The 23,737-nt window shown below is 42.7% G+C and overlaps 1 protein-coding gene across 8 annotated transcripts in view; it reads left to right on the top strand.

The window, feature by feature from the left end:
- TXNL4A (thioredoxin like 4A) overlaps nucleotides 1-23,737 on the top strand; it is a 28,475-nt gene that overhangs the window by 2,841 nt on the left and 1,897 nt on the right. The window contains exons 1-5 of one of the 8 annotated variants that reach the window (XM_070627946.1): nucleotides 5,080-5,211; nucleotides 5,453-5,622; nucleotides 7,469-7,538; nucleotides 8,597-8,684; nucleotides 15,187-15,290. In XM_070627946.1, the coding sequence (XP_070484047.1) occupies nucleotides 5,111-5,211; nucleotides 5,453-5,622; nucleotides 7,469-7,538; nucleotides 8,597-8,684; nucleotides 15,187-15,290 (533 nt within the window). In that variant the 5' untranslated portion in view covers nucleotides 5,080-5,110. Of the gene's footprint in view, nucleotides 1-4,836; nucleotides 5,212-5,452; nucleotides 5,623-6,941; nucleotides 7,091-7,468; nucleotides 7,539-8,596; nucleotides 8,685-15,186; nucleotides 15,291-23,737 lie in introns of those variants that run through there. The other 7 variants (XM_070627947.1, XM_070627951.1, XM_008523621.2 and 4 more) reach the window with 7 other exon arrangements.

Raw genomic sequence — 23,737 nt, 5'->3', positions numbered from 1 at the left:
AAAGTATTTTCTCACCTCCTTTTGATATCCTCAAGAGTGCTAGATAGAGAGCGTAAACTATTCTTTTCTCTGCAAAATCTGGAGAAAGCTGGTCTGTCTTCTTTCTTTGGAACATGTAGGCATTTTAAATAATTTATTTTCAACTTGGAGTCTCTGCTGAAGTTGAAGAAAGGAAAGTCTCACTTTAACATTGTCTTACATTTGACTTAAAACATTTCTTCTGTTAAAAATGCAGATTCCTCAGGAAGAGTTATAAGGCTCTCTGTTTTTCATTAGTAACAGTTAGTTTAGACAAGTTGCTTTCTTCCTTCACTTAACTCAAGCACATTGCTCTGAAGGAATGGGCACTCTGTGTGGACATGTGTGTCTTCTCCCAGTCAGGCCACACAGGGACACCTCCCACCAAACATCTGGCTTGCTCTTACTTGAGACTTCTAGACTGTGTTATTTAATGGTGATGTTTAGTCATATTTTTAAATGAAGAATTCCGTTTCTAAAGAAAAAATGTAATTCAAGCAGTTTGATTCACCCAGAGATGAATTAGTCCATCCTTTTTCTGGATGATCAGATACTTTTTGAGGGAATGGAAGGAGGGATGAGGAGCTTGGCCAAATAATCAGTTTTCTTTGGCTATTTTGGCAGCTTTTCAGTTCATTTTATGAGGCCATTATTACCCAAATCAGACAAAGATACCACAAGAAAACTGCAGAACAATATCTCCTATGAATAATACATAATCTTCAATAAAATACTAGCACACCAAATCCAGCATATTTAAAAAATTTCCAACACCAGGTAGCATTTATCCTAGGAATGCAAGGTTGGTTTATCATACAAAAACCAATGTAGCACACCATATTAAGGGAATAGAAAAAAAACCCACATGATCATCTCCATAGAAGTAGAAAAAGCATTTGACAAAACCCAACACCATTTCATGATAAACTAGGAACAGAAGAAAATTTCCTCAACCTCATAGAGGGCATTTGTGAAAAGCTCACAGCAAACATTATACTTAACAGTCAAAGTCTGAGTGCTTTCCCCTAAGATCAGGAAGAAGACAAGATGTCTGCTCTTGCTACTTCCATTCAACATTGTACAGTACTTCCCTTTTATCCACGGTTTTGCCTTCTGCAGTTGTAATTACCTGTGGTCAAGCACAGTCAAAAAATGTTACATGGAAAATTCCAGAAATAAACAACTTATAAGTTTTAAATTGCACGCCATTCTGAGTAGCATGATAAAATCTTGCACCATCCTGTTCCATCCTGTCTGGGATGTGAATCATCCCTTTGTCTAGCGGATCCATGCTGTCTACACTACTCATGAGTCACTTAGTAGCCCTCCGGTTATCAGATCACCTGTGGAATATTGCAGTGCTTATATTGAAGTCACCCTTATTTTTCTTAATGATGGCCCCAAAGTGCAAGAGCAGTGGTGCTGGAAATTCCGATATGCCAAAATGAAGCCATGAAGTGCTTCCTTTAAGTGAAAAGGTGAAAGTCTTGACTTAATGAAAGATAAAAAATCATATGCTGAGGTTGCTAAGCTCTACAGTAACTTTATTACAATGTCTTGTTATAATTGTTTTATTAGTTGTTAATCTCTTACTGTGCCTAATTTATAAATTAAACTTTATTTTAAGTATGTATGTATAGGAAAGACCACAGTATGTATAGGGTTCGATACTGTCCGTGGTTTCAGGCACCTACTGTGGGTCTTGGAACATATCCCCTGAGGATAAAGGAGCATTACGGTACTGGATGTTTTTTTAGTCAGAGCAGTCAGGCAAGAAAAAACAAAAAACATCCAGATTGGAAAGTAAGAAGTAAAACTGTCTCTATTTCCACATGACATGATCTTGTATATAGAAAATCCTAAGGAATCCACTAAATCCACTAATTATTACTATTTTTTTTTCTTTTTCTTTTCTTGGTGAGGAGGATTGGCCCTGAGCTAACATCTGTTGCCAGACTTGCTCTTTTTTTTCTCCCCAAAGTCCCAGTACATAGTTGTATATCCTAGTTGTAGGTCATTCTAGTTCTCTATGTGGGATGCTGCCACAGCATGGCCTGATGAGTAGGGTGCAGGTCCACAGCCAGGTTCCAAACCGGTGAACCCTGGGCCACTGAAGCAGAGCACACAAACCCAACCACTTGACCACAGGGCCGGCCCCCTAATTATTACTATTCCAAGTAGTAAAGAGTTCAGCAAGTTTGACGAATGCAAAATCAGTATACAAAAATCAATTGTATTTCTATACACTAGTTATGAATAATCTGAATATATTTAAAATAATCCCATTTAAATAGCATCAGAAGGAATAAAATACTTAGGAATAAATTTAACAAAAAAACCCTGCAAGGGCCCAGCCCCATGGCTGACTGGTTAAAGTTCCGTGTGCTGGGCTTCAGCAGCCTGGGTTCCTGGGTTCGGATCCCAGGTGTGGACCTACTCCACTCACCAACCAGCCTGTGGAGGTGTCCCACGTGCAAAAAAAAGAGGCAGATTGGCGACAGATGTTAGGGCAAATCTTCCTCAGCAAAAAAAAGGCAAGATGTGAACACTGGGAAATGTAAAAGTCCTAGAAAGTAAAGAAAATCGAAATAAATGGAGAGACATCCCATATCCATGGACTGGAAGACTTTATATTGTTAAGATGGCAGTGCCTCTAAGTCGGTCTACAGTTCAACACAATCCCTATAAAAATCCCAGCTGCCTTTTTGCAGAAATAGACAAGCTAACCCTAAAGTTCATGTGGAAATGCAAGGGACCCAGAATAGCCAAACCAATTTTGAAAAGGAACAAAGAAGACTCACGCTTCCTGATTTTAAGACTTACCACAAAGGTACACTAATCGAGATAGTGTGGTACTGACATAAGGCTGGACATGCAGACCAGTGGGCTAGAATTGAGACTACAGGAATACAGAGTTTAAAGTCAACTGACTTTCTACAAGAGTGCCAAGGCAATTTGATGGGGAAAGAATCACCTTTCCAACAAATGATGCTGGGACCACTCGATATCCACGTGCAAAAGAATGAACTTAGACACCTACCTAACACCATATACAAAAATTAACTCGGGGGCCAGCCCCATGGCCGAGTGGTTAAGTTTGTGCGCTCCGCTTCGGCGGCCCAGGATTTTGCCAGTTCGGATCCTGGGCATGGACATGGCACCACTCATCAGGCCATGCTGAGGCGGCATCCCACATACCAGAACTAGGACCTGCAACTAAGATATACAACTATGTACGGCAGGGAGGGGTTTGGGGAGATAAAGCAGAAAAAAAAAAAAAGATTGGCAACAGTTGTTAGCTCACGTGCCAATCTTTAAAAAAAAAAATTTAACTCAAAATGATCACAGACCTAAATGTAAGAGTTAAAATTATAAAACTCTTAAAACAGGAGTAAGTATTCATGACCTTGAGTTAGGCAATAGTTTCTTAGATATGACACCAAAAGCATAAGCAACAAAAGGGAAAATAGATAAATTGGACTTGATCAAATTTAAGACTTTTTGTGCTGCAAATGCTACCAATAAAAAGTGAAAAGTCAATCCACAGAATGGGAGGAAATATTTTCAAATCATGTATCCGATGAGGAATTTCTATTTAGAATATATAAAGACCTCTTACAACCCAATAATAAAAAGATAACTAATCCGCTTTTTTAAATGGGCAAAGGATATGAACAGGTATTTCTCCAAATGCCCAATAAGTACATGAAAAAGATGCTGTATATCACTAACCATTAGGGAAATGCAAGTCAAAAGCTCAATAAGACATCACTTCACACCTACCCGGATGCCATAATAAAAGATACACAAATAACAAGTATAGGCAAAGATGTAGAGAAATCAAACCCCTCATATATTGCTATTGGGAATATAAAATGGTCCAGACACTTTTGAAAGCAGTTTGGCAATTCCTCAAAATGTTAAACACAGTTACCATATGATCCAGCCATTCCACTCATATATACCAAGAGAAATGAAAACTTAAATCCATACAGAAACTTGTACACAAATGTTCATAGCGGCATTATTCCTAATAGCCAAAAAGTGGAAACAGTCCAAATGTCAACTGGTGGATAAATAAAATGCAGTATATCCATACAGTGGACTATTAATCAGCAATAAAGAGGAACTAAATACTGATGCCTGCTACAATATGCATGAACCTTGAGAACATTACGTTAAATAAAAATCAGCCGTGAAAGACTACATATTATGTTTCCATTTATATGAAACGTCTAGAATAGGCAAATCTACAGGGACAGAAAATAGATTAGGCGTTGCCAGAGGCTGAAGGGGTGAGAGGGAAATGGGAATAACTGCTAATGTGTACAGGATTTTTGGGGGTGATGAAAATTTTCTAAAGTTAGAGTGTAGTGTTGATTCCACAACTCTGTGAAAAACTACCTTAAATGGGTGAATCTTATAGCATGTAAATGATATCTCAACAAAGCTTTTTAACAAAAAGAGGTATCTGGAGAGGGTAGCAGTGATGGTTGCACAATGATGAGAATGCACTTAGTACCACTGAACTCTATGCTTAAATATGGTTAAATGGGACCACGATGAAAATGTTTAAAAATACTAGTTTCAGCAAATTATTTGGGGGCATTTGAGTCTAATGCGTTAGCTTGGAGTACTCTTCTGTTAAAAACTGCTTTTGACAAGGAAAGCAACTGTGTTTATATCTGGAAAGCATGACTGCCAAAGTGATTAATTTTAGGGACTCTGGGAGTGAACGGGACAAAGCCCTTCCTCTCGGTCCAGCCCCCCCCCCCCCAACACGTGGTCCTCGGTCCACCGCCCCCAACCCCTCGTGGTCACGGTGTCTTCTCGGGTCCAGTACCCCGGGGTCACAGTGGTCCTCGGGTCAAGCCCCCGCCTGGGGTCACGGTGATCCTCTCTGTCCACATCCCGGGGTCACGGTGGCGCCGCGGGCAGCTCGGTCTCTCTGCCGCCCTGACTGACGAGAGACAGCAGGCCCGGTAGAGCCCGGCCCTCCCGACCGCTGTGTCACCCTCCCACGGTGCCCCGCAGCCCACCCGGAGACCTCCTGCCCGTGGCGGGGCGGGCAGAGTGCACGTTCCGACTGCGGATGCGCGCGCGCGCGCACGTAACGTCGGCGCGCACGCATACGCACACACGCACACCGACGCCGGCAGGACCGCCGTTCCGGAGGCCGGTGTGCTGGCTGAGGTGCGTGCGTGCGGGCGGGGAGCTGGGAGGGAGGGGGCGGCGGGTCAGAGGGCGGGGGTGCGGGCCCGTGGGCCGCGGCTGAGAGGGCGGGGCTGCGGGCCAGCCGTGGGTTCCTGTGGGGTGGCGCCGAGCTGGGCCCGCGGGCGGGTGTGGGGCGTGGGGCCGCCCCTGTGGCGGGCGAGCCCCCGGCGAGGTGTCCGTGACGGCGCCAGGGCTGCGACATGCAAGTCCTCCCTCGCAGGTGCAGTCGCGCTCAGGATGTCGTACATGCTCCCGCACTTGCACAACGGCTGGCAGGTGGATCAGGCCATCCTCTCGGAGGAGGACCGAGTGGTCGTCATTCGGTTCGGACACGACTGGGACCCCACCTGTATGAAGATGGACGAGGTTCTCTACAGCATCGCCGAGAAGGTAACGCAGCCCCGCTACTCTCCGTCGTCAGCCGGGTCGTTTGGGCGTGTTTAATTTCTTTTACTTTGCTACTTGGCGGTAGAATTTAAAAGTGGGAGGAAGAACTGCATCCTGTACTCGTTGTCGATGCCTTACTTTCTAACGTTAGTTTAAAAGGATTGTCCTCTTTTTGGTACTACGTTCATTTATTTATAAAACAACGTTTATGTTGATGGCAAAGTATATTCTGTCCTTTTTATTTTGGTGTTTTTTTCCTTTACCCCACCGTGCTCTTTCTAAGTGACTTGGTTTGTAGCTTAGAGTGATTCAGGTGTAGGAAGCATCAGGAGGACACAGAGTTGTACTTGGTTAGAGCTAGTTAGAGCTGGTGAGAGCTGGTTTATCCTAGTTTTTGATGTTAGCACACTGGGTTGTCTGTGACATTTGTTTGCTCACAGTGAAAGTGCAGCTGCAGGGCACTCTTATATGACTGGGAGCTTAATTCTTTTCTGTAATTAACTTCCTCATGGTGACTTAAGATAACTTCGATTTGAGGTTTTGCAGTTGTAGCAATAGGGCAAAAGGCAAATATATTAGAGTGTTAGTAAAATATGTAACTTATGAATATTCCATTGATAATTTGAGCGGTTATGAATTTTAATGAAGAGTAAAACTAATGGAAACATTGAAGCCATGTTTCCTTTACAGGAATAGGAGATGCTGATACAGGCTGGGTTAACTCCTTGGAGTAAATAGTAACGGATGTAAGGATGTATTTTGTATTTAGGAGAGGGCAAGCATGGCTAATTTTTACTCTCTCTTGTTTGGTAGGAGAGGCGGAGTGAGACAGGGGTGGTGGCATTGCAAGCATTAGGGACTGTCCTTATATGTCATTTGCCGTAAGTGTCACTTGGAATGCTTCTCAAGGGCATCTCAGATTCTGATTCTCTACATTTGGGCTGAGGTCCAGAAATGGTGTTTTTAAGAAGCACCCCTGGGGATTCTCATGTGACTTTTGGAAGCCCCTGCACAGAGGTCGAGGTCAGAGCCACTCCCCTTCCTCTTCCTTTTGGACACCTCACCTTGAGGAGCTTGCACAGGTGCCTGGGGAGCTCCAGGGAGCAGCAGTTCTCTCACAGTGGGGTCCTCCCAGTGGGGTCGGAGGTCATGGGTGAGCTGGTGCCAGGGACTCGTGTGTGCATTGCTTAGGTGTGGTGGTCAAGGGCAGGTGCCGCTGAATTCAGTGGAGAAGCAACTAAGAGCACTTTTCCGAGAAGCAAATTGTTGCTGTGTTGACTTTGAAATAACTTGGAGTGTGTGTTCTGGATTCTGCCTTGCAGGTGGCGGTATAAACACCAAGTCATGTCCAGATCCTGCTGGCCTCAGCGCACGGCTAGGATGCTAGAGACATGAGGGTCATTTGGCTCTTCATGTCTGAGCAAAACTCAGCACGATGCTCTTAGCTAGGAGACAGAGTTTGTGTGTTACCGTAAGTTTTTAGGAACTTTTACAAAAACAGAGTCCTTTTCTGATCCTTTTATGTATAGACCAGTCTTCAGTGCTCTTTGGTATTGAACCTGTTGATAAGAACAGTTTAATTGGGCTCACTTTGAGTATTTTTTAAGTTACTCTTTTTTCTTTGTCCAAAAATTTGGATTTCTCTCTTAATAAAGTTTTAATGCTGTATTATAGTTATCAAAATGCAAACTTGAAATGCATTTTAAGACTATTGATATTTTATTTTCTTCTTAGTATAAGGGGAAAATATGAATTTATAATTCTGGGGAAGCTCAACAGGAATTTTTAAAATTTAAGGTTTTAGTATAAAGAGCAATTTAACTCTCTATTTAAAAATCTCCCTCTGCAGAAATGGCAGATAATGGGGGATCTTCCTCATCTTGTTACGAGCCCTGTTTGGATATTCCCGCTGTTTTAAAGTGAGTAAAATTTCCACTGTTGAGGCTGGACTTGGTTATACTATTGCTCCTGGAATGTGGTGTGTTGACTTGATGCTTGGACAGTGCCATCCCCACCTCATGCTGGCTTAGTTTTGAGCTGTATTGAAAACACAGAGATATGTTTAAAGATTTTACAGATGTCTGGAGTTTGGTAGAGTGGTAAGAACAAAGTTTCCTGTTTAGCAGCTGATTTTATGCACAGCTTCAAAGAGAGACTATTTCAAGTAGCTTGAGCCATCTTCCCATTTTGTAGGAACACAGTTTGTCACAGCTGCTCTTATCTAAATCCCATGATAGGTAAGAATAAATGGGACATTTAATTGTGTAAGCCTGTACAAATAGAGTTTAAAATATGAAAAACTCAGTGATATTGCCTCACGATTGTATGTTCTAATAAAATTGTGTATAAGGCAAATATATTTATGGAACTTTTTAGAAATGATTTTAGGGGATTATGTTTAAGCATCATGTAAAGTAAGTTGAGCCAGTGGAACTTGATGCTTGGTCAAATGAGGAATCTCATAGGAACCAACAGACACGTATATTTTTTTGCATTCACCGTGAATTTGTGTCTCTGGATATAACAGCCTTGTAGCTAGCTGCAAGCTGTGAGTGGCAGTATGAGCACAGGTTAGGGATACAGACCGAGCTAGTCTGCCACTCACGGCCTGTGATCTTCAATAACTTGTCTCTGTGCCTCGTTTTACTCACCTGTAGACAGAGGTAACAGTGCCTGACTCATGGAGTGGTTGTGAGGATTGTTAATATAAAACGCTTCTGGAACATTTCTTGTCACACAGCAAGTGGTATGTTCAGTAGTCATTAGCCACTATTATTATCCTTCTCTCTCTCATCACAGAATTTGCAAGAGTTATTTTGAGTAGAGCTGATCAGGGAAAATAGTAGTTTTAGAAAATAGAGTTATCAGGCAGTTTTTTGGTGGCTTTGAAATGAATTACCCAAAAATGTGAAAATTGACACTTCAAAACTACATAGTGCCAACTGATGGTCCAGAACATTTTTTTCTGGAATTTTAGGTGGATTCTTAGCTGGTGGAGGAGCTCTACACAAAAGGGTAGAGTGGCAGTGGGCGTCCCGGCCTTCAGTCTCAGTGATTTGCATGAGGTACTTTACTTGGAGATGGATTTAGTGGCGTGCAGAAGGACTGCTCAGCAGCTGAATCACCGGCTTACTGAAGAAAAAGAAAGTGTGCCTATAAAACATGAGGCAGCAGGGTTGGGTGGGTGTTTACTGTGGTAGGTGAACAAAAAGATATGTGTAATAAAAACAGCTTGATAAGAGAAATGAAGTTTGTACACATGGTTCTTCGTTTAAAAAAATATTAATCAACAACCAGTTGATTACTGCAAATGCAGGCAAAATATTATTTTAGAAATAGTAGATTTATGCAAATAAGTTTAAAGTGCCATTTAGAAAGATAAGACTCCTGTGGGTAAATGGAAGAAGAACTTGAAAAAAGAGGAAATTCCAATGGTTAAGTACACTTCTAAGAAACACATGTTAAAACAGCACACTGTCGGGGCTGGCCCTGTGGCCAAGTGGTTAAATTCGTGCGCTCTGCTGTGGCGGCCCAGAGTTTCGCCGGTTTGGATCCTGGGCGCAGACATGGCACCACTCATCAGGCCACGCTGAGGTGGCGTCCCACATGCCACAGCTAGAAGGACCCACAACTAAAATATACAACCATGTACTGGGGGGATTTGGGGAGGAAAAAAAGCAGGAAAAAAAAAAAGATTGGCAACAGTTGTTAGCTCAGGTGCCGGTCTTTAAAAAACAAAACAGAACAGTGCACTGTTGTTTTTAGATATATTGGAGATAAAAAGGTATGGAATTGTTGGGGTGTGGTGGAAGTCCATGCAGTGTTTGGGGAGCAGTAAAGCTGACAGCGTCTTTTGGGAAGCAGCTTGGCATTGTGTGGAAAGCCTTACGTGTGGTCGTACCTCATGCCTCTTTGATAGGCAGTGTTTTACACTGCATGAGACCTTTCTTGTGATTTACAGCAAAATTGGAAACAACCACAGTGTCCAGTGATAGGAGAGCCTGGTGGTGACCGTCCTCCCCTCTGGTTCTCGAGGACTTGGGTCAGGCACAGTGCCAGGCGGGAGCTGCCCTTCTGTGGTCCTTGTGACAGCTCCCTGAGGCCACCACGTAATTTGTCCAACCTTGTAAGTGGAGAAACTGGGGTTTTAAACTGGGAATGTCCTATTCCACCTAATGGAGTATCGTTTGGCCGTTGAAAATTGCTGTGTCAGAGCATTATTTAATAACACGGGGACACATTTGTTGTGATGTTGGTGGGGGAGAGAGAATGTCTGTGCTCTCCTCACGAGCGAGCACATGCGTCTGGTGAAGGGAGACGTTTACTTTTCACTTTAAATGCTCGTGTTCTGTTGACTTATTTGACTGAGGTACATTGTTTGAATTATATAACTTGTTTAAAAAATGCAGGGCTGGATAAAAGCAGTGGTTTTTCCGTTCCATTTTTATATCTTCAAAATGAAGGTTTTTAAAATGGAGGGAAGAGAGTAGACAGCTAGCTTATTTCGGTTTTATATGAAAAATAGAGATTTTAGTTAACTGCAGATTCATTAATGGATGTGAAATGTTCAGGAGTAAAACTTGAGACCACGTGGAAGGCATCACGACAGAATCCATGCCGCCCATGTTAGGAGAAACTGACCGACAGGAGCTTTTCCAGAGGAGAAGGCGGGAGGGCTCAGAGTAGAGGAAGGCTGAGCCGTGCTGTATTGGGCCCAGCTGGCACGCCGCGCAGACGGGTGAATGATGTCGGAGGCAGTGGGCGCCCCCTTCCTGCCAGAGTTACAGCTGCAGCAGTTGAGACCCTCCTGTCACTGCCTCTGAAGGAGACGGATTAGAACCCAGGATTATGAGATTCAGCCCGTACTGTCCAAAACCACATGTTTAGTGACAAGAATATGTCTCTCGAGTTTTGAAATTTAAGTGTATTGTTAACGTTCATTCGCTCAATGAATATTTACTAGTACCTGTGTGTTTGGTGCTCTCTGCTCTGAGGACACCTGACACCTCAGTGAAGACGCAGATGTGCTTCCAGGCCTTGTGCGGCTTCGTCTGTCTGCAGAGCCGTGGTGCAGTTCTACGTAGAGGCGGAGGGCGGAAGTCTGTGCTGCCGCTTAGTTATTTTACTTCTGAACAAGCTGCAGTTTCTTACTTAGCACTGAAGGTAAAGAGAAATAGGCCCTTCTTTTAAAGTCTCACTATAAAAACCAGCATTTATAGTGTGAAAATCAGACGACATCATTGAGTTGGCATAGTTGAATATCCTTGTATGAAGTAGGTGAGATGTATTTTAGTTCCTTTTAGGAGGATGTGGGTTCTCATGTCAACTTCTGCTTTAGCCTGGGAGATTGGAGGTTCTAGGAGCCAGCACCACTCAGCTGAATAATCCTCTTGAGTCTGAAAGGCATCTTGGGCTTTCATGGGACTGGAGTTTATGCTTCAGGAGGCAGGTGTGTGTGTGTGTTTTGGGTTGTGCTATAATGTTAATATCTATCATGTGAAATTATAATGTCTTTTATACGTAATGAAACAAAGTGTCTCTTCTTTGTGAAATTTATATGAGGGCAGAATCCAAAAACCGGCAGGGTGACTTTTTCCAGGCGACAGTTGTGCAGAGGGGCAGGTGGCTGCTTTTACCCAGGGCCCCGTCGTCTGAGTGGCTGCAGTGACCGTGAAGTACTTTCCGCAGAGGCTGTTTGAACATGTGGTGCTCAGCTCGAGTTCCTTCACCTGACTACTCTCCTTTCCGAAGACGCCTCGTCCTCTTTCACCAGGAAAAGGGGGAAGTGGGGTGGCTGGGAGAGACGTCGTTTCCTCTCCTGCCTCAACACCTGAGCTGCGCAGCTGCTTCCCTCTCTCCGTAGCCAAGCTGCTTGCAAGAGGTGTCTGTAGTCAGTGCCTTCTGTTGGTCAGAGCTCCATGTGGCTTCAGCCCTGTGCTGTCTCGCACTGTTGCTGATGACCTTCCAGTGGCCAGAGTCACAGACACCTCTCAGGCCTCACCGGACTTGACCTCTCTGGTGCTCGACCCAGCTCCCTCCCTGGAGGGATCCCTCATCTCCTTTTCTGAGGATGCCTTTCCCGGGGTGCCTCTGTGGCTATCCCTTTCCTGCCCTCCGCTCTACAGAGGGCCTCCCAGCCATCCGTGCCTTGGCTTGGTCCCTGTTGGATGTGGATGGCAGTGGTGTCTGGCCCAGTGCCTTGCTGGTCACACCTGTAGGAACTTGTCTCTAGATGCTCCTTAGTTTGCTCAAGTCGGTATGTACCATAGCTCTTCAGCCCACCTTACTTACGGGTAAATAACTGACCCAGGCTCCTTGAGCCCACAGGGTCCCTGCCTGCATTGCAGGCTCCCTTTCTCCCCGCTCTGGGCCCCGTTCCACGTGCTCTCTCTGCACTGGGCCTGTTCTCTCCTGTGTCTGTGTCTTACACATCAGGCTGCAGCTCTTAGCCTGATGAACTCCCCACCCTCCCTCAGCCTCCTGTCTGCTCTGGGTGGGCTGGTTCCTTCTCGACTTCGGTAGGAAACCTCATCCAGAGATTGGGCTTAGGAGCCAGAGTTGATGATCTTCAGCTTGGCTGTTTGCATCCCCTTGTGGCTTGGAGTCACTTCACATTCTGAGCCTTCCTTGCATCACACGCAGAATATTAATAGTGTCTCTGTTAGGGGTGTTGCAAGAATTAGGAGGAATGGGTGAGAAGTGCCTTGCATAGATGGATTCTCAAATGTTCATGAGACAGTCCGTGAAAGAGGAGCATGTTCACGTCCTGCAGTCAGCGAGTCTGACCTGGCCCTTTGCTCTATTAGCTTCAGATGAGAAGTTAGCTGCTGTGGGCCAGACACAGCACAAGGAGACACACCAGAAGGCACAAGGAGATAGATGTCTGTATCTTCAAGCAGGTTTCATTTATTCACTTGTCTCGGGATTGTTAAACTTCAGTGGTTATTTTTCGCATACACGAAAAAAGATGATAAAAACTTGATTCTACTTTTTTCTATAGTTCAAACTTAACAGCTCTGTCCATTTGACTTTTAGAAAAACTGAATATTCTCATGGTGATTCCATAAGTTATTTAATATAATAATCATTATTGGTATTTATTTTGTACATTTGCCACTGAGCAAGGAATTGAAGGGACAAAAATGAGTCAAAGTATGACCTGCTTTCCTGCTGCCTGTGACCACATATGGTCTTAACGTCTGTGGTGCAGTTTTTGTTTTGCTTTTAGACAAAACCAGAATGCAGTGGTATGAGTTTACCATGAAAGTAAAGCTGGTTCTGTTGACCTGACCAACACGTTTTCACAGTGGGCACCGCAGGAAACCAGAGTTTCAGAAGTGTGTTCACAGGCACGAGATCAGACCAGGAGGAGTTCCCATGACATGGACATGCACAGACGCTGCATTAAGGCTTTTTAAAAATGGCCTGGAGACAGTGGGGCGTGTGGCGGTCTCAGAGCCCTCACACACAGCCGAGCGCGAGGCTTTGATTAAGGTTTCCTCCTGTCCAAAGCTGTGGGGCAAGAGGAGTCCACCTTAAATGCACACTTCTTTCCTTCCTTCCTTGTTGTGGTGGTGGTGGTTTAAATCTCCGTATTAAGTATTTTTTAATATTCTCAACAGTAGACAGGAGAGTATGGTGAACTCCTCTCTACCTGTCGCTCAGTTTCGATAGTTACCAGTTTCTGTCAGTCTTGTGCCATCTCACCCCTCAAGCATTTTTGATGCTGTAGTATTTAAAGCAAATCCCAGTACCATGTTATTTCATCTGTAAATTACAGTCGGGTTTTCAGACTGAGTTTATATGAAGAAATGTTCGTCTTGGATGAGTTTTCTGGGGCTGTGGTAACAAAGCACCACAGACTAGGGGGATTAAAAGACAGGAATGCGTTCTCGCGCAGTCTGGAGCTGTGTCCGAGGGCGAGGCATCGTGGGCCGCGCCCCTCTGAAGCCTGCAGGGAGAACTTCCTTGCTGCCTCCAGCCTCTGCTGCTGCCGGCAATCTGTGGGGCTCGCTCTGTGGCCTAAAGATGTGTCGCTCCAGTCCTCCACTCATGTGGCTTCTCCTGCTCTGTTGGCCCTCACGGTGCCATTTCCTGCAGGACACTGTTCAGATTGGATTCCCACCCAACTCCAGTGTGATGTCATCTGCCCTTAACAAACTACATCTGCAAGGACTCTATTTCCGAATAGGGCCCCATCCTGAGTCCTGGGGGTTAGGACTTCAATGTGTCTTTTTCGGGAGGGGGACACAATTCAACTCATAACATATAAATTGGTATAAGCTTTCTAGAAGGCGTGGAGACAGTATTTGTAAGGAGCCTGTAAAATGACGTGACCTTTGTTCCAAGATTCTGTTTTAGGAATTTATCCTTAGGAAATAATGAAGTATGTACACAGATTAAGGGTGAGAGTGTTCACAGGTGAAGAATTGATATTAATGAAAAATCTCAATTAATCATGAAAAATCAGAAAATAAGAGAAGAGTCGTGAAATAATGGCATAACCATTTGATGAGCTATTATGTTGCCATAAAAACTGTGTTTTGGGGAAGCATATAATTGAAGAGAATGCTCATAATTAAAGCAGGATACAAAATATTGTTGTGTGATCACTATATGACCACATTTTGTTAACACAGTAGAGTCAGGCATCGCTTAATGGCGTGGATACATTCTGAGAAGTGACTTTGTCATTGTTCGAACATCATTGAGTGCACTTACACAAGCCCAGGTGGTGAGGCTGCAGCCCACCCAGGCTCCAGTACTGATCTTATGGGACCACCATCGTGTATGCAGTCCGTCATTGACTGAAACGTTGTTATGCGGCACATAACAGTATAAACAGATTTATATATATATATATATATATATATACACACACACACACACAACATATATATATATACATAACAGTATAAACAGATTTATATATATACACACACACACATATATATATATATATACACCCAAAAAATCAGAAAGAATGTACTAAAAATATATTCTCAGCAATTAACTCTGGGTGTTGGAATTGGAGGTGATTTTATTTATAGTTTTCTAAATCTTCTCTGATAAACTTGTAATTAAAACAATTAAAGAAAATTCATTGTATACAATATTGTTTGGGGTACTAGTCTGTTAGTATTTGCAAGTGTTCAGACCTAAATCAGTGGGGGAAACAAATGTGTGGCTGATTTCTAAAGACATGTTTTACAGCCATTGTTTAATGCATGTAATTAAGAATTTGGAAAAAGTACAAATTTGGGAAAGTTCATATAGATTATTAGTGGATCAGCATGAATAATATCTCTGTAGACATTTTCTGCAGGGTTCTCATAACCTGCTCTTCTGAAAAATGGTCAAGTGAGGTGTAAATGGCAAATTCAGGATCTTGATAGTGTTGAATTATTTTCCTGTGTGTTAGCTCTACTGGGAAAAATATTGGGGAGTTAGTCTGAAAACTGTTGTGTTACACACATATTCTTGTTTTTGTTTTTTAATGTGTTTTTACAAATAAAAAATTGGTTTGTTATTTTAGGTGGCTTTTTTTTCAATCTCCTTTACTTTTAGGTTAAAAATTTTGCAGTTATTTATCTTGTGGATATTACAGAAGTTCCTGACTTCAACAAAATGTATGAGCTATACGATCCGTGCACTGTCATGTTTTTCTTCAGGTACGTTCTCTTGTCTTCAAGTTGTTACTGGAATTGAATGTTGTTGGTCTGGAGTTTGATGTGATCGCGACGTCTTCAGATTCTTCTGTTTAGGAGGGAGTGGGTTCTGCAGCCCTATTACAGCACAATTTGTGCCTCCAGGCAATCAAAGTGGGCTTTTAAATAATTTTCTAAGTAACAATTCCAGTTCTAGCATTTACTCAGTAACAAATTACCCTTTGAAACAACTTTGCCCAGAAACCTGGGTGAAGTGTAATTAAGTGGAAGACATTCTTATTGACATTGAAGGTACTTTTAAATAAATCTGTTGATAAAAATGTCTTTTAAAATAACTCCCATTTTAATACATCAGTGACTTTATTTAGTGTCCTTCTGTGATACCCAAGAGGAAAACCTGTACTTAATGACTTTTCTTATAGATACAAGATTATTTTATCAGCTAAAGAATTCTGTTGTGGACCCTAGTCAATCAATTATTGACATGAGGAATAGAATTTCCCTAATTGCCTCAGAGTAATTTGTATCCATGACTTTTGGGCTTTGCATCAGAGGAAAATGTGGGAATGGCTGCTGGTTAGGGACACAAGTGTCTGGTGCAGACAGCAAACATGTTTGATGGTATTTATGTAGTAAAGTTAAGTGACATCATGAGTAAAAAAAAAAAATCCTGTTGTGGAGACTTAATTTGGAAAGAAATCACCATTTGACCTTATTTTTACTTGTCAAAATTTCTTACTGTTTGTCATTACCACAGAAGTTGGTAAAGAGCAGTGTCAGCGTTAGGCCGTACTCCAGAAGCTGAGCTCCTCGGTTGGTGAGGAAGGTCTGGGTGGGTTGTGTAGGGTGTGTCCCAGCTTTATATTCTGGGTAACAAGGTAGCACAAACTCAGTGGCTGAAAACAGCGCCATTTATGAGCTGGAGGTCCTGTGGGTCAGAGTCCAGGCAAGGCCAGTGGGCTCTCTCAGGGTCCCACGAGGCCAGAGTCACCAGCTGGCTCCTGTCTGGGCAGCTGGTCAGGGAAGAACCCACTTGGCATACTCAAGGATTGTTGGCTGAATCCTGTTCCTTGTGGCTGTGGGTCTGAGGGCTATTTCTGTGCTGGCTGTCTGCTGGGCCCTTTCTGCTCCCAGAGGCCCTTCCATCTTCAAAGCCCGAAACAGCAAGTTGAGTCCTTTGCACACGATCTCTCCAACTTCCTGTGCTGCTTCTAGAGGGCTCCTGTCGTTGGATGAGACTCACCCAAATAATCTGGGATTGTCTCCTTATCTTAAAAGCAGTGGGGTGGTGACATTAGGGACATCTGCAAAGTTTCTTCTGCAGTATAATGTAACTGGTTGTAGGCATGATGTCTCATCATAGCCCAGTCCCACAGATTAGGGCAGGAAATCATGGGGTTATTTTAGGATTTTGCCTCCCATGGTCTGCCTTCTGGCTCCCAAAGATTCCCATCCCTCCCATATGCAAACTTGCTTGAGTGAGGCCTCTTAGGACAAGCCATTAAGCACAGCTCCTGGACACCACTCCTTACCTGCGGCCCCACCTCTCCCAGCACGCAGTGTGGGACAGGCATCCGAAACAGGTCCCTGGTCTGTGAGGGGGATGGGGGCTCTGATGCAGGTAGGTTCACCCTCCTGGCCCGATGCTCCACCTCTGGGAGGGCTCCACCCTTGTGTTCCTGCCTTGTTCATGAAAGGTGTTTGCACCTAGGTCGTTTTTTTGTTTTTTTTTTTTAAATTGAGTTAATGATAGTTTACAATCTTCTGAAATTTCAGTTGTACATTAATGTTTGTCAGTCGTGTTGTAGGTGTACCGCTTCACCCTTTGTGCCCACCCCCCATCCCACCTTTCCCCTGGTAGCCACTAATCTGTTCTCTTTGTCCACATTTTTAAATTCCTCATATGAGTGGAGTCATACAGAGATTATCCTTCTCTAACTGGCTTATTTCACTTAACATAATTCCCTCAAGTTCCATCCATGTTATTGCAAATGGAATGATTTTGTTCTGTTTTACAGCTGAGTAGTATTCCATTGTATATATATATACCACATCTTCTTTATCCATTCATCTGTCGATGGGCACTTAGGTTGCTTCCATGTCTTGGCTATTGTAAATAATGCTGCAATGAACAGTGGGGTGCATAGGACTTTTGGAATTGCTGACTTCAAGCTCTTTGGATAGATATCCAGTAGTGGAATAGCTGGGTCGTATGGTAGTTCTATTTTTAATTTTTTGAGGAATCTCCATACTGTTTTCCATAGTGGCTGCACCAGTTTGCATTCCCACCAGCAGTGTATGAGGGTTCCTTTTTCTCCACAACCTCTCCAACATTTACTACTATTAGTTTTAGATATTTTTGCCATTCTAATGGGTGTAAGGTGATATCTTAGTGTAGTTTTGATTTGCATTTCCCTGATGATCAGCGATGATGAACATCTTTTCATGTGCCTATTGGCCATCCGTATATCTTCTTTGGAGAAATGTCTGTTCATGTCTCCAGTCCATTTTTTGATCGGGTTGTTTGATTTTTGTTGTTAAGTTGTGAGAGTTCTTTATGTATTATGGATATTAAGCCTTTGTCAGATATATATGTCAATATATGACTTGCAAATATTTTTTCCCAGTTAGTGGGTTGTTTTTTTGTTTCACTCCTGTTTTCATTTGCCTTGAAGAAGCTCTTTAGTCTGATGAAGTCCCGTTTGTTTATTCTTTCTATTGTTTCTCTTCTCTGAGAACACATGGTGTCCGAAAAGATCCTTTTAATACTGATGTCAAAGAGTGTACTGCCTACGTTTTCTTCCAGAAGCCTTATGGTTTCAGGTCTCACCTTTAGGTCTTTGATCCATTTTGAGTTTATTTTGGTGAATGGTGAAAAAGAATGGTCAATTTTCATTCTTTTACATATGGTTTCCAGTTTTCCCAGCACCATGTGTTGAAAAGACTTTCTTTCCTCCATTGTATGCCCTCAGCTCCTTTGTCAAAGATAAGCTGTCCATAGATGTGTGGTTTTATTTCTGGGCTTTCAATTCTGTTCCATTGATATGTGCACCTGTTTTTGTACCAGTACCATGCTGTTTTGATTACTGTAGCTTTGTAGTATGTTTTGAAGTCAGGGATTGTGATGCCTCCCGTTTTGTTCTTTTTTCTCAGGATTGCTTTAGCAATTCGGGGTCTTTTGTTGCCCCATATGAATTTTAGGATTCTTTGTTCTAATTCTGTAAAGAATGTCATTGGGATTCTGATTGGGATAGCGTTGAATCTGTAGATTGCTTTAGGTAGAATGGACATTTTAACTATGTTTATTCTTCCAATCCATGTACATGGAATGTCTTTGCATCTCCTTATGTCGTCATCCAATTCTCTCAGAAAGGCCTTGTAATTTTCATTATATAGATCCTTCACTTCCTTAGTTAAATTTACCCCGAGGTATTTTATTCTTTTTGTTGCGATTGTGAATGGTATTGTGTTCTTGAGTTCTTTTTCTATTAGCTTGTTATTAGAATATAGAAATACTACTGATTTATGCAAATTGATTTTATACCCTGCAACTTTGCTGTAGTTGTTGATTATTTCTAAGAGTTTTCCAATGGATTCTTTGGGGTTTTCTATATAAGATCATGTCATCTGCAAACAGCGAGAGTTTCACTTCTTCCCTCCCTATTTGGATTCCTTTTATTCCTTTTTCTTGCCTGATTGCTCTGGCCAGGACCTCCAGTACTATGTTAAATAAGAGTGGTGATAGAGGGCATCCTTGTCTTGTTCCTGTTTTCAGGGGGATGGTGCTCAGTTTTTGCCCATTGAGAATGATGTTGGCTGTGGGTTTGTCATATATGGCCTTTATTATGTTGAGGTAGTTCCCTTCTATGCCCATTTTGTTCAGAGTTTTTATCATAAATGGCTGTTGGATCTTGTCAAATGCTTTCTCTGCATCTATTGAGACGGTCATGTGGTTTTTATTCCTCAGCTTGTTGATGTGGTGTGTCACGTTGATTGATTTGCGGATGTTGAACCATCCCTGTGTCCCTGGTATGAATCCCACCTGATCATGATGTATGATCCTTTTGATGAATTGCTGAATTTGAGTTGCCAAAATTTTGTTTAGAATTTTTGCATCTATGTTCATCAGCGATATTGGCCTGTAGTTCTCTTTTTTCGTGGTGTCCTTGTCAGGCTTTGGTATCAGCGTGTTGTTGGTCTCATAGAATGTGTTAGGAAGTGTTCCATCCTCCCTAATTTTTTGGAATAGCTTGAAAAAGATAGGTATTAAATCCTCTCTGAAAGTTTGGTAGAATTCCCCAGGAAAGCCATCTGGTCCTGGGGTTTTGTTCTTTGGGATGTGTTTGATTGCTGTTTCAATCTCTTTCCTTGTGATTGGTCTGTTCAAATTGTCTGCTTCTTCTTGAGTGAGCTTTGGGAGATTGTAGGAGTCCAAGAATTCACCCATTTCCTCTAGGTTATCCATTTTGCTGGCATATAGTTTTTTGTAGTATTCTCTTATAATCCGTTGTATTTCTGCAGAGTCTGTTGTTATTTCTCCTCTTTCATTTCTGATTTTGTTTATTTGATCTTTCTCCCTTTTTTTCTTTGTAAGTCTGGCTAGGGGTTTGTCAATTTTATTTGTCTTCTCAAAGAACCAGTTCTTTGTTTCATTGATCCTTTCTACTGCCTTTTTCGTTTCAATAGCATTTATTTCTGCTCTGCTTTTTATTATTTCTCTCCTTCTGCTGACTTTGGGCTTTGTTTGTTCTTCTTTCTCTAATTCAGTTAGGTGTGGTTTAAGATTGCTGATTTGGGATTTTTCTTGTTTGTTAAGATGTGCCTGTATTGTGATGAATTTTCCTGTTAATACAGCTTTTGCTGTATCCCATATGAGTTGGTATGGGATGTTATCATTTTCATTTGTTTCCAGGTATTTTTTGATTTCTTCTTTAATTTCTTCAATGATCCATTGCTTGTTCAGTAGCGTATTGTTTAGTCTCCACATCTTTGTGCCTTTCTCAGCTTTTTTCTTGTAATTAATTTCTAGCCTTATAGCATTATGATTGGAGAAGATGCTTGTTATTATTTCAATTTTTTAAAATTTGTAGAGGCTTGCCTTGTTTCCCAACATATGGTCTATCCTTGAGAATGTTCCATGTGCACTTGAGAAGAATGCGTATTCTGCTCTTTTAGGATGAAGTGATCTATATATGTCTATTAAGTCCAATTGTTTTAGTTTTTCGTTTAGCTCCATTATTTCCTCATTGATTTTCTGTCTACATGATCTGTCCATTGATGTGAGTGGGGTGTTGAGGTCCCCTACTATTATTGTGTTGTTTTTAACATCTTCCTTTAGGTCTGTTAATAGTTGCTTTATGAACTTTGGTGCTCCTGTGTTGGGTGCATAGATATTTATAAGCGTTATTTCTTCTTGATGAAGTGTCCCTTTGATCATTATATATTGTCCCTCTTTGTCGTTCTTTACCTGACTTATTTTGAAATCTGTTTTGTCTGATATAAGAATTGCAACACTTGCTTTCTTTTGCTTGCTATTAGCTTGAAGTATTGTCCTCCACCCCTTCACTCTAAGCCTGTGTTTGTCCTTGGGCCTGAGGTCTGTTTCCTGGAGGCAACAAATTGTTAGATCTTGTTCTTTAATCCATTTTTCCACTCTGTGTCTTTTTATTGGAGAGTTCAATCGTCTACATTGAGGGTGATTATTGATGCATGTGGACTTAATGCTGTCAATCTGTCACTCGTTATGTGGTTTTCCTGCATTACCTTTGTTTCTCGTCCTGTGTGTTTTAGCCTACCCATTGACTACTGCAATTTCTTATGCTGGGTTTCTTAGATTTTTTCCTTATTTATGTTTTGTGGCTCTGTTCTGTTTTTTAGTTTAGTGGCTACCCTGAAGTTTGTATTTATAATCTCGTGTATAATATAGTCTATTCTCTGGTGGTCTCTTACTTACTTGGCTTAGACTGATTTAGTCCCTTTGCTCTTCCCCTCCTAAATTATTATTTTCATTTCTTATTCCAACTCGTGTTATGAGTTTGTAGTTAGAGTGATAAGATTGTCTTTGCTTTGGTAGTTTACTTACCTTTATCCTAATGCTATAGTTGAACATTTGCTATCCTATTCTGGTTCTATCTATCTGTCTCCCTACTCTGTGGTTTGTGACCTCTTTCTCCCTTTTTTCTTTTTTCAGGTATGAGAGCCTCCTTGAGGATTTCTTATAGTGGAGGACTTTTGGTTACAAATTCCCTTAACTTTTGTTTGTCTGGAAAAGATTTAATTTCTCCCTCATATCTGAAGGATATTCTTGCAGGATAGAGTATTCTTGGCTGAAGATTTTTATCTTTTAACGTTTTGAATATCTCACTCCATTCTCTACTAGCTTGTAAGGTTTCTGTAGAGAAATCCGCTGAAAGTCTGGTAGGAGTTCCTTTGTAGGTTATTTTCTTTTGTCTTGCTGCCCTGAGTATTCTTTCTTTGTCTTTCATTTTTGCCATTTTTACTACTGTATGCCTTGCAGTAGGTCTTTGTACATTGACAAATCTAGGAGATCTGAAAGCTTCCTCCACACACATTTCTCCCTCAATCTGTAGATTTGGGAAGTTCTCTTCTGTAATTTCATTAAGCACACTTTCTGCTCCATTTTCCTTTTCCACATTCTTGGGAATTCCTGTGATCATTAAATTCTTTCTCCTCCTTAAATCTGCTATCTCTCTGTTATTTTTCTCATTCTTTTTAATTCTTAGTTCTCTTTCTTCCTCTGTCTGGAGCTGTTCAGCCTATCTTTGATTATGCTAATTTGCTCCTCTGTGGTGTCTACACAGGCATTCAGGGAATCCGTATTCTGTTTTATCTGATCCATTGTGTTTTTCATCTCTAGTAATTCTGTTTGATTCTTCTTTATAATTTCAATCTCTTTTGTGAAGTAACTCCAGAACTCGTTGGCTTGTTTCTCTTCTTTCTCTCTACCTCATTGAGTTTTTTTTTATTACAGCTGCTCTGAACTCATTTTCACTTAGTTTGCCTAATTCCAAGTCCTCAGGACTTAATTCTGTGTTTTTATTGTTTTCCTTCTGGTCTGGGGCTTTTATAAATTGCTGGATGGTAGAGGAGCAGTTTTTTCGCATGGTGGTAGAATTCGGTTGCAGTTACAGCCTGTCGCCAGTAGATGGGGGTCGAGAGCCGGGCGTTCTGAGCTCTCCGCCTTCGGGCAAGATGGCGGCGCCCAGCGTGGTTTGCCCGAGGGGAGAGGTGGTTTCTCTGGCACACCGATCTGGATTTGGATCAGTTCAGTTCTCTGGTCTCCCAGGGCCCTGGGTTTATGGGGTCCCCACGCACGGAAGCTTTCCCCCGTCAGCGGGTCTCCACTGCACCAGTGGCGGGAGTCCTGGATGATCCCCCAGTCGCGCAGCCCCTCCCCCACTCCTTCCCGCACCCGTGCAGCGATCCCAGTCTCTAGGGGAGGGAGCAAGTTCTCTCCTACCCCGCTCCAGCTCCTCTGAGGGCGGCTCCAGCCTCTCCGTTTTCTGTCTTCTTACTCTGTAGGTCTCTGACAGTCTCGGCATTAGGGGTCACTGGTTGAGAATTCAGTTTTTCCATTTCTTTGGTTGTATTTTGGAGGGGAGAGAGTCCTGGGTCAGCTCACCCCACCATTTTGCTCAGCCTCTACAATACCTGCACCTAGGTCGTTTTTCATCCTACTTCCTGCCAGAAGCATTTGGGCTCCCATCAGCCCCTTTCACTGCGTCCTCTGCCCTCTCAGCCCAAGCTGGCAGTGCTTCTCTCCTGGGCGCTGGGGATGCCCTGTGCCTGACCGCAGCTTCCTGGGGAGGATCTGTGAGGCACATCTTTCCTCTCTTATGACTGAGTCTCCTAACCGTTAGATCTGTCCTCAGTTTCAGCAGGAGGTCCCATGGCCCTTCCTTTTCTCTGTGGCAGGCCTCCAGCAGCCATTTCTGATTTCAGCATCTTTTGCCACCTGGAGAGGCTGAGAATTCTTTTTTTGTGACAGTTCTTACACCAGTTTGTCTCTCTTTGTTTCACTGTGAGTGGCAGCAAGAAACCAGGCAGCACCATCAGGACTCTGCCTGGTGTTTCCTCAGCTGCACATCCAAATTTGTCAGTTACCGCCTCTGCTTCCACTCAGGGCGTGTTGTCATGATGTTCTGGCACTGTGTGGCAGAGATCCCTTCCTGCACTCCCCACTTCCTTCCAAGCCCTCACCAGCCGTGTTCGTAAAGTCCACAGCTGTTCAAGCAATCGAGGTCTTTTCTATCATGCTCCTCAAAATGCTTCCAAAATCCTTCAGGTGGGAATCGTGAGGACTGTCTTGGATCTTGCATCCTGCCTCCCGCTGCTTGTCGCCAACTCGCGAGGCAGGAGATGCTGTGACGGGAGGGAGGCTGCAGAAAGAGGTTGAGGTGGCGCTTTGGCAGATGGTGTATTTGGACATC

This window comes from Equus przewalskii, chromosome 7 (genome assembly GCF_037783145.1).
Source record: "Equus przewalskii isolate Varuska chromosome 7, EquPr2, whole genome shotgun sequence".
NCBI classification, from domain to species: Eukaryota; Metazoa; Chordata; class Mammalia; order Perissodactyla; family Equidae; genus Equus; species Equus przewalskii.
Note: the sequence above shows the minus strand (reverse complement) of the source record. Positions and strands in the feature narration are given on the sequence as shown.